We start from the raw sequence: 11348 nt of genomic DNA, 5'->3' as shown, positions 1-11348 counted from the left end.
CCCCTCTCCACTCCTCTCTTCTCCCCTCCCCTCCCCTCATCCCTTAATATCGTCCCATCTCTCTCTGTTTCCTGAGCCCTCTCAGATTTCTCGCCTCCCTTCTATCCCTGCCTTTATTTATTCTCCCCCTTAAGAATTGTAATGATGGCAGGGCTTTCACAGTTTTCACATCATTTAAGACTAATATGTGACACTCAGCTGTGCCAGCTGAAGCCTTTGATGGCTCAGCACTCTACTAAGAGCTGTCAAAACTGGCAGTCCTTGGAACTGTGCTGTATGATGCACAGTATGGTTGGTAGGGGAGCACGGAAGCAGATGTACGGAAATCTAAATAAGATTACAGAGAAGGTGGAGGATGTAGAGATGGAGACGGCTTCTCGGATCATTGGAAGGGGCAGAAATGGCAAAATGATCTTGGGTCGAACATGTTGTATCTATATATGTATGGTTTTTGTCAAAGGCAGGCCCTTCTTTGTAGACCACACCAAGGGCAGGCTGCCAGTGGCTGGACGTCTGTAGCCTTGATACATATGGCCTCTAGTTAAAGTCATCACACTCTACAGTACACCGTACATTTTTTTGCTGAGTAAGATATGCTACTGTATATGATGGTTTCTAAGGATGTTAGAGGAGGGATGAGCCATTTGTTGAAAATTTTAACTTATAAAAAGACCTTGAGATGAGTAAACACAAATAGAGCTAAAAATATTTATCAAAGAAAAAGAGAGCATGAAAAGGGGAGTAGACAGTCATTAGCTAATGGAGGGTTGGAGACAAAAAAAAAGACGTCAGTGTCTCCAGAGTGAACTCATCTTCAGCTTCTTCACAGGTAGTTTTGATTATATGCTGCTCAGACTTTTGCATTTGCTCCACAAGAACAAAGTTTTTCTCCGCACGCCGATGACGCAGGCTCGTCTTTAATGACCTAACTCTTTGGATTGAGTCACAAATCTTGATCTTTCTACCTCAATAATGTACATTTCTAGCATTATAGAAAAAACAGTGGCCATAAAATTGGAAAAAAGCGATGAATATATGCACAAAAGGATAACAAACTAATTTTGTTCCACAGATGTTGGAGGTGTACAGCTCCGGAGAACAGCTCTGTAGGATGTGGTGTATCTGCCATGAAATTAATTATAATAGTCACTACTAAGGCAATTTTAAAACCCATCTCTTAATGACTGCTTTCATAGACTTAGAGCTGAGTCATACAGTGTAAAGACATGATGGATAATTAGTGGGTATCACGTAAATGATGTCTTTTGTGAAATGCTCTAAAAAGCCATAGCAACGATTTAACCTTCAAGTGTGACAGTGCTTTGTTCAATAGCAGGAGAGTTGTGTTTAATGCTGTCAATTAAAACAAATATCGAGGCAAACAGACTAAATGTTCAGTAAAGCATAAAGAGAATGTTGTGCTGCTCAAAACTGTAAAGGAAGAATAAATACTTTGAAAGCAAACAGACCAAAAAGATGACATAAAGTTGAAATAATCGCCGTGGAAAACCAGCTTGTTTCAGAAAACAATGGTTTTTATTGTCTTTAGAATCCAAAGTGTCCACTTTCATCCTGACACTTCTTCACAGTCAGACAGAGTCTAACTGAAACTGTTGGGTGGTTTTAAACATAACGCGAGCATTAGAAACACAGACTGTTAGTAGGCAGATTTGAAACCAAGCAGGGAACAGGTTTTGTTCATAAGAGTGAGTGTCAGTTATGACTCTCTACAGCTGCATTTGAACCTAAAGCCTAAAAACAAGCCCCACACACAGTCTGTATGAATCACTTGAAACAATGACTTAGATGATGAAAAGATTACCATCAAATTTGTCAAGTAAAATATGCTGTTATAACTTTTTGTTTATCTTAGTCTTGGCCTGTAGAACGTCAAGAGTTTAAACTTGAAATAGTTTCAGTGTCAGTCGGTTTGCCATCTGTTGACTTAGTTAATGATGTTGTTTGGTGCACAAAGTGTTGTATGTGTATAATGTGTTTGATATTGTTTTATTATTTTATCAACAGACATTATACAGTGAGTTTTATTTATTTCTGCAAGTATGTGTCATCTGGCTTAATTAAATTAACACAATAATGTAATTAACGGCATAAATGTCCCTACAATAACAGAAATGTAGTTAATGTTTTGTTAATATTTATTAACATGAAAATGTCTGTCTACTGTTTATAATTCAACTTGACACATTTAATCATTAAATCAAAAGGACAGCTCATTTATGTATATTTTACTCCTTAACAGTATATTATGTGGCAGAAGAATTTCATTCACAGTGTAGTCTGTAAATAATAAATAATAATAATAATAAAAAAAGAATATCCTACATGGGACAGCTGTCTGGATTCAAACAATGCCTGTGTTGGAGATTTCGCAGCACAACCTTGGATTCATTGTTAAATTGTTACTGATGTATTTTAACTGAGATTGTTATAACAATGTAACATCACACAAAAGCTCATTTGAGTGTGTGAGCGCTCACCCTTAAAACGGGGCTTCCTTAAAGGCACAATATTGATTTCACAGAAGCACATTTAATGATAACATCCTCACTTATAACCCACTAATGTTTCTACAATTGCAGCCAATTAACTCGCACAAGGAATATAATTCAGAGTTTAGGAGAAATTCATTATAGTACAAGAAGCACCGAGATAAATTTGGTGGCCGTTTCTTTGAGGAGCAGCCATGCACGGGGCTGTAAATCATGCACAGGCAGCTGAGGCTCAAAAACACTCTGCAGCCGGAGAATTTTAAACGGTTTCACCAGGATAATGATTTCCTGCTTCGGTGTATTCACACTCACTGTGTCGCGGCGATGCATGGTTGCATTTGAGATACAATACGCCGGCAAGGGTTAGTTGCATAGAAGGAGAGATGAATGCTGGTGTGTTCCTCAACAAATCATTAGAGTGTGCTCTGGATTTAAACACAAAGCAGTATACTGTACTGCTCTTTTAAAAATGGTGGCCGTATGAAAAGCAAAAGAGGTTGTGCTGAGGATTAGCGCAGCTGTAGCCCGGCTCATTTGCATCCTCAGCATCAGCGATATAATGCTACTTGAGAAGAGATTAGTCTTCTCCCTCCTTGACTTTGATCAGATATACAACAATTGTCTTTCTCCGTAAAAATATAGACCACAAGGACAAGAGGAAGAGAGGAACTCATATCAAGTATAATTTTATATACTACCGCAGGTTTTTCCTTTGAAATAATCCCTGCATTAATGCAAGAGCAGCGCCTGTATCTCTAGTTCCCTTATTTTATTTTTTTTTTTCGGCACTACGTCCATTTAAGCTGTGTGCATATATTTGGGATTATGTTCAACCCAGGGATCATGTTTCTGCATAGCAGTTACAGTAACTAATATGTACAGGAGTTGACAAGCTCTTTTCTAACAAAGTAGGTAGACATTAAAAGAGAAAGGACTGAGGCTACTTGTTATGTAATAGGTAGAGAGGTAGAGTTTTTGTATTTTACAAAACCTCACCTAGCCAAAAGCTCTCACTGAGTCGAGGCCAAAGGCAGAGACAACTGCTGAATGTGCATGACCGCAGCGTCCTTTTATCAGATCAGGAACTTGCTGCTATAAAGACCATACTTTGGGAAGTTATTGTTCTTTAGAATAGTCATTTCTCTTGGGGGTGGTGGGGTACGGGCCTGGACCTTTTACACAGTCTGCCACTAATGAAAAACCCAATTTCAGCTGTATCAGGCCAACAGAAAACCAACGATTAAAGGAGAGAGACCAAGAAATGAACCAGATAATCACAAGTAACAGCCAGTTGTTTTGGTGGTTCACGAGCAGCCTCCTACTGTATACAGTGTGTGAAAGTTCTATTGACGTGGAGGGTGAATATTGAAATGATTTGAAGACATATGATGCCATGGAGACATTTTCTTTTCCCAGTAACATTGATTTTCTTCAGCAGTATAATGAAGTGTCTCATTCCTAACACATTAGAAATAAATTACTTTTGTCCTAAATTGCTTCGGAAGAAAGTTCCCTAAAACTGGGGTAGAGGGCTGTAAATCTACATACACATATAAACCCTATGACTGTGCTAAAATAAGACTGGTGGATAAAATAAAGGAAATGAAAATAAAGGGACACACGTCCTTTATAATCCTAATATCAATACTGAAATCTGTTTTTTTTACTGTCGTAGTATTTACATAAAGAAAAAAGTGGGGGGAAAAATCGAAGCCCTTGGTTTGGCTTTCTGTTGGACAGCAGCTAGCAACAAGAATGACAGTGCATCAATAGCCCATATTCTCCTGTTACCTCGCTGTCCCTGTTTGCACTCACTCTGCCCGCTTTAATGAATGTCCAGAGACAATTTCAGCAGAAGACATTGAAATGGGCTCCAGTATGGAGAAGCAGCAACTCACAATTACAATAGCCATTGATTCTCCATTCCACTGCCTTTCTGCTCCGAGTTGATTTGGTCTGCTTCTTTATGTCAGTCGCGTCCTGGACTCTACACTCTAATGCGGCACTTACACCCTACTCAGCTGTGTTGTCAGTGTTTGTTTCAGAAGTTGTTGTTTGTCTCCCAGCACTTTTCTCTTTTCCTCCTCTAGGCCTCTGTCTAACTTGTCAAACATATAAACTTGGTTGTTGGAAATCGAATTTGGTGAAGAAGGCAGCTGGGGGGAAACAAAAAGCGAGAGAGGGAGATACTGACAAAGGGGGGTAACGGGGTCGTAGGGGGGTTGGACGGTGGACTTAGGAGAGATTTGTGTCGCCGTGTGTTTGGCGTCCAACAATGGGTGATGAGTAGAAAGGGCGGGATCTCACTGGAAATGGGATCAATGGACCATCTGCCCACGTACAGGAGCTGGGCTGGATTTAGACAAGAGGAAGAGTGGCTCAAGCAGAGATCATGACTGAGGAGGAGTTTGACTCTGGCCCCTGGCAACAGTGACTTACATCATCCTTTCACGCAAAGGAACTCTCCGTTTGCAGCTCTTTGTTTCCTCTAAGCCTTCCTTTTCTCAGACATATGCTCAGCCATATTCTTTCTGCTGTGCTTTGCATTGTAAAATGAGTTGGCATGAGCAAATATGCTCTGCTGGCCTGAGGACTGCATTGGATTGTATATAAAAATGGAAGATAAAGAATCTCCCCTGTCTTTCCTCTAGGTGTAATCCAAGCCTGTGACTTTGCACTTTTGTGGTTGAGCAGCCTCTCAGTATTCAGACAGCATTAACATATAGCAGCTAAAGTGGTGAAGTTTCACTCGGAGACTTACCCAAATGCTTTTGCTATGTGAAAACTTTCTTTGACTTTAGTCTTTTAAAAGCCAGATAAGGTTACCTGGTGTCATCCGAGGTATATGTTAATAACCAAACACATTAGCGGACTATTTTGGAGTCGGAATACAAATGATCTCTACGCCGAAATGGCTTTCAATGCCGCTCATGAAGAGCACTGGTCTGATGTCAGTTAATTTGTCCTTGTGGTATTCTGTATGAAATGGAGGCCGTCTCCAAAAATAACAGCAGCACTCATGAAGAGGTGGCTCGAGGTAAAAGGAGGCTGATACAGCAAACGCAAAGGAAAAGGTGTCGACCACAGGGAATAGGAGTATCAGAGGTGGATGTTCAGCCAAACTGAAATAAATACCTACACTTCATCACCTGAAGGGGTCTCTGGAGAAAAGCAAATTTAGACAAAAAGTTGTTGAACTGTCCACAGGGAGATTAAAACGAGCTCCTTGGACTGATTAAGGCTAAGTCTGCTTATGCTTAGCTCCTCTTTCTGATTAGAGATGGAACAACCTCACTTGACAATGGCCTCTGTAATTGGGGATTCAGCGATATCTACTGTACACCAGCCGTGCCTTACTGATAATTATCCATCAGGTCTAATGGTCTCTGCATAGACACGTTGGAACTTGGGAAACTGCATTTTTTAAAAGTCATCACTAGGATAAACTGCATAACTAAACTGCACATTCCTTCCCATTCATCCAGACTAAATCTCTGGTCAAGTCACAGAAAACACACAGTCTCAGTGAGTCCACATTATATAACCACATGAATATTCAGTTTGCTTTTTTTCAAGTTGTTTTGGTATAAAATGTTTAGTGCATGCTTAACGAGGCATTCATAATGCAGCAAAATCTAGACCGCTTGGTGAAAAACTAAACTAATTTAGACGGAAAAATGAAAATAAATTTAAAGAAGAAAATGAAAGACAGTTTCTATATAATAAAATGTACCACATGCAAGACTACAAGTGAAGAATGAATCTATGTTAAGGAACAAAAAAAAGTTTTTTCCACACAGATGCACTCCCATGTGTTTGTATCAAAGAGAGGATGGAGGTTAAAGAGCAAATATGCATTTGTACTAAATTTACTAGCACATAATCATGTGGTATTTTCATTTTACACCCTGGACTATCATTATTGCACCAAGCACTCTTTCTCTGTGTGTTCTCCCTCACACTGATATGAATGAGGACGAGTTCCTTTTACTGCCGTCCAACAACACTGAATAAAAACAGCAAAAGCAGACAAAACAAAGATGTAAAGTTTCTCGGTGGTCAAAACCTAACCTGATGGTGTGTAACAGAATAAACAAGCAAATATGTATAAGCCGGGCTGACAAAATTTAACATTCCAACAGACAACATGCTCAGGTCAAACGCCCACCTCGCATCAAATCTTGTTCTAATCAACTTAATCAAATGGATTCTTTTTTAAAAATTATTATTCTAATTAAAATGAGGTCTTACAAACATTTTACTTTATCATTATTCAAATGATAAACTGTCAATCATTTTTTAATGAACAAATGTACACCCACTCAATTAAACCTTCTCTGGGGGAATAAAAAATATTGATAACATCTTTTTTTTTCCTCTGTTATTATTAATTCACACCCTACAGCTGAGTGGAGACACAAGAGTAAAAAAATATTTTTACTGATGAAAACCTCCTCACCTCTGCAAATCGGCACAGGGAAGTCCCACACTGACACACTGGCTGCGTTGGTGACACAGGTCAGAAGTGAATGTCCATCCAGGACATAACCACTGACACACCGGTACCGTATCTTGTCACCAACGTTGAAGTGAGTTCCATTTAGGATTCCTTTTGGTGGAACTCCAGGATTCCCGCATGAGCTGCTTCTCAGCTCTGGAAAAAAAAAGAAAGAAAGAAGACAGAGTTGTTAAGAAGAAGTGCATTACTCTACCAGTCATTCTTAATTGTATTTTAGTCGTAAGGCATTATGTTTCGTCATTTAGCTGACAAAAAGATCTTTGTTAGAAATATGACTAAACTAATCTGAACCTGAGACCCTAATTAGTTTGTCAGCACCAGCTTGAATCTCAAAGACTTTATTACGACTATCGAGAGTTGAGATGGAAATGAGCAGATGACAAAATGCAACTCCCAGGCGTGGAGTTCCCCCTCGCTTATGCACCCAAGTTATCAGATTAGAGCAGCTGCTGCCTGTGTGAGACACATTGGATTTGTTGCCACCTCACACGGTTCGCAGCCAAACACACAGTGAAAAAGATCTTTTTCACTGCAGTTTCACCGACTGTATCTGTCAAGTAACAACTCTTCCTACGGCCAACGACTGAGTCAGAGCACAGCAGCATCTTTTTTATAACCAGTTTGTGGGCTTTTTATTTTCGTTCTTTCAAATGTGTAAAATCAGCAAAAGCACAGCAGTAAGTGAAGACTAGCGTTCGATGGTGTACGTGTATGTGAGCATCATTCAATTTTAGATACTAATTTTCAAAACACAAATTATCAAAGCAGCAAAACAGCACATGTGCTCTTCAAATGAACAACTGCTGCTACTCCACCTGCCCAGAAAAAAGGGTGAAATCTCAAGATGGGAGGTGCAGTTGGCTCGTGTTAGACACACCTGAAAGGCTGCTCTAATATGATAACACATGCCTGAGCGGTGGCTCATCCTCACAGGGTTAGATGGCAACAACATATGCAGCAATCCACAGGGAAAAGGAACAACATTAGTAAATGGCACAAAGAAAACAAAACATGAAAAGAAGCTCCAAACTAACGTCATTACACCCCTCATATTTAAGTACGTGGGTTTTAGTGTGTGTGTGTGCGTGTGTGTGTGTATACACTCATTACCCCAATTATAACTGATCGCTTACTTCAATGCAATACATGTTTTTCTTGAAAAGTTAGTTATAGTTAACTAAGTTGTTATGATACATTACAATTGACACCAGGACCAGATTATTAAAATCACAGCAGTCATAGCACCCCCTGCAGGAGAGGACTGGAACCCCAGATTTAATACACCTACAGCTTCTAAGAAAACAAAAGTATGGAGTGCCAGTGTGGGTACTGAGTAAGGTCAGGTCAAATACTACATTTGAAATGCTTTAACAGTGTACCGGGACTCAAATTGTTGTCAAAGATTTTTGAAGGCTGTACCTGGAGGGACAGAGCAGTGGTGTTCTGTCTCTAATTGAATTTTAATGCAACGACTTCTAGCGATATTTTGCTGACATCGGGTCCAATGATCACTAATGGTGGTTTTTATAGAGCATTATAAAAATAAGAAAAATACTGATTTCTTTTTTGTGTTTTTCCCTGAATCTAATGTTTTTTTTTCTTCACTATGCTGCCTTTTTTTCTATTTCCAATTATTGTGCCTTTTTGTTGGAGCCATTTACTGCTTATCACAGCACGAAGAAAAGAGTCCATATGACACAACAGTAACAATGACAAATAATAGAACAAATTGCATCAATATTTTACATCCCAGGGCAAACATATATTTGAGAGTGACATATGGAAGTTGTTTATTCCTGGAGAAGGCACTTTATGATCATGTTATTCATTGTCAAACTACTGAACAGACTTTTGATGAATATTATTGATGAACAAGCCTCAGGGGTAACTTTTTTTTGCCTGCACACAATTTTAAGAATATTTCTGTTGTCCATTAGACCACTGTAACTCTGTCTCTGTCAACATCCCCATTCACAAGTCCGACCTGCACACAATGTTTCTGCAAAGCTTTTATTTCGAGCTATTGTGCAAGACAATAACACATCACCGGCCGCTTTTTGCCCGAGGAGAAGCTGAGCAATAAATTGAATTTTTATTGTAACTGCAATATCAACATGTGCAGTAAACATCACAAAATAGAAAAGCAATGAATTAGAAAAGGATTTATTTACACATGCCGTGCATTCGCAGAGGATTTTCAATAGGACACTAGGATTAAGGCACAGCGTCCTATTGTAAAGTACAGAGAATGAATGTAATTAATGCTGTCTGTACAGTCACTTCAGCAGATAACCTGTGTATGAGAGTACACTCTACACACATACAGTATATACTCTATATACCGCACAATGTAAAATAGATGCAATAGTAACATTAAGAATTTGCTAAATATTAAATTCAATATAAAACCGTAGACTGAGATTATTAAAGAACCTGTGAATATGTGTGCATCAGAGGATAAAGAGGATACAGTGTGTGTAGTAACAGATGTGGTAGCAGTGAACTTATTCTGTAGTTCAGTAAATTAAGTTAATCGTCTTTTGGATTTGTTAATTTTGGATCAAACACTAATTCCTTCTGGGCTGTTTTAGCATCAAATGCATCAAAGTTCTTCTGTTTTCTCACTAACCATCAAGGACATTTCATTCATCAAGTTACTGACAGAATCCACATCAATCTCTGACAGCTGTTTTTGTCACTTCATCCAACAAAAGAAGCCCAGGAATGATTACAATGAGAAGCAGCAGCTGAGTGTTTTGACACTGCAATAACAAACGCTCATCATTTTATATCATCAAGTATTAATCATTTTGTTTTTCTAACAGCGACGTCATGAATAAGCACAATGTTAATTTACAACTGACACATTCTTGTTAGTTTATTAATCAATTAGCTGATGAATGCTATCTTAGCAGCTGATTATGCTAATCCATACTGTACCTTTCTGGAGCACAGGCATCAGAACACATGATTTATGTGGCACACAATTGAAAACAAATACTGATTGTTGGGCAGAAATGTTTTTTGTGTTTTAGTTTAATTTAGAATATTGTCCATTACGGAAAACAAAATTGAAAAAAAAATGTAAAGCGTCAAACAAAAATTTCAAAAAAACAACAAAAGAAAGTAGTGGAAGCCAATATGATTGCAAGCATTTAGTGGTGGTAAACAGTAATTGCAGCTGTAAAGCTCCTTTCATAGATTGAATGCACTGCTAACCCATTTGGTTTTATACCAAACTAATTCCATCAACATTTTCCCAACAAAGCAAACCTACATTAAAACACAGCGCACAACATTTCCAAATGATATATGTTTTTGATTGTTTGTTTTTTACACATTAAATTACTGTATTTTTATTTTTACAAACAACAGTCTATGGCACATTGTGTTTTAATGGCAGGTTTTTAAAGTTTCCCCAGAAACATCTTGACCAATTACAAAAAGAAAAAAGAAAACAGGCCATTGTTAAAAAATGTGAGCCCCATATTATTTACTGAAATGTTGAATGCTGTGCTGTCAGCTACGCAAGAACTGAATAGGAAAAAGGTTGACTTTGTCATTTCTGCTTGAGAATTTACTTAATAATTAAAGTGTCAAGCTCAATTTAAAGTGTGCAGAAATAAGCTGCACGAGGATGCTCATCAAGTCCTTCTCAACTCTCTGTGTCCTTCACTCTATCTCTGATATGGATCCCACACACACACACACACACACACACGTGTACTCAAATGCCAAAGCAGGTTAAGAGTCATTCTCACTGCCAACCATGATTATAATAAATACTTTAGACGCACGTCTTCAAGAAAAACCCTGATACTGAGCCCCAAACAACAGTGTGTCCCCACGGGAGTCTCACAGTCTATTAAAAGTCTATTAAAAGACTTCCTTTTGGTTTGAAATCGCAGATTTATGTGGTTTAACACGATGCATATCACAGAAAATCAAACTTTCTACGTCCTCCACACTCGCACCCTTTGGAATCTGGTGCAGATAATGTCAAGTTTAAATCCAGCACAGCCGCTGATCCAAAAACATTTGTGTAGGGAGGAAAAAAAACAAGGAAGTCAGGTGTCGATGCTCTGCGGTGTGTGAGACGACAATTTGTTTTCCCACAATAAACTCTGCGTCCAACAAATCTGTTGTCGGGTACTCACGATATGAGGATGCCAATTGACATGTGAAAGTATTAAACGCCCCCAATGTTTTAGCAATTTAACACTTACAGCTAGAGCAGGCACTCAGTATAAAGTAGACTGCTGGAAAATGTTGGCAAGATTTCCCTGTGAGATCTCAACCTGTGAGTTGAGAACTGCACC

The 11348-nt window shown here is 38.7% G+C and overlaps 1 protein-coding gene across 1 annotated transcript in view; it reads right to left on the bottom strand.

Annotated features, from left to right (window-relative positions):
* Nucleotides 1-11348, bottom strand: part of LOC103388616 (CUB and sushi domain-containing protein 3) — a 189517-nt gene that overhangs the window by 142458 nt on the left and 35711 nt on the right. Inside the window, exon 4 of the mRNA XM_025061476.1 lies at nt 6970-7164. Within this exon, the coding sequence (XP_024917244.1) occupies nt 6970-7164 (195 nt within the window). The remainder of the gene's footprint in view (nt 1-6969; nt 7165-11348) is intronic.

Source organism: Cynoglossus semilaevis, chromosome 13 (assembly GCF_000523025.1).
Source record: "Cynoglossus semilaevis isolate Cse_v1.0 chromosome 13, Cse_v1.0, whole genome shotgun sequence".
NCBI lineage: Eukaryota > Metazoa > Chordata > Actinopteri > Pleuronectiformes > Cynoglossidae > Cynoglossus > Cynoglossus semilaevis.
Note: the sequence above shows the minus strand (reverse complement) of the source record. Positions and strands in the feature narration are given on the sequence as shown.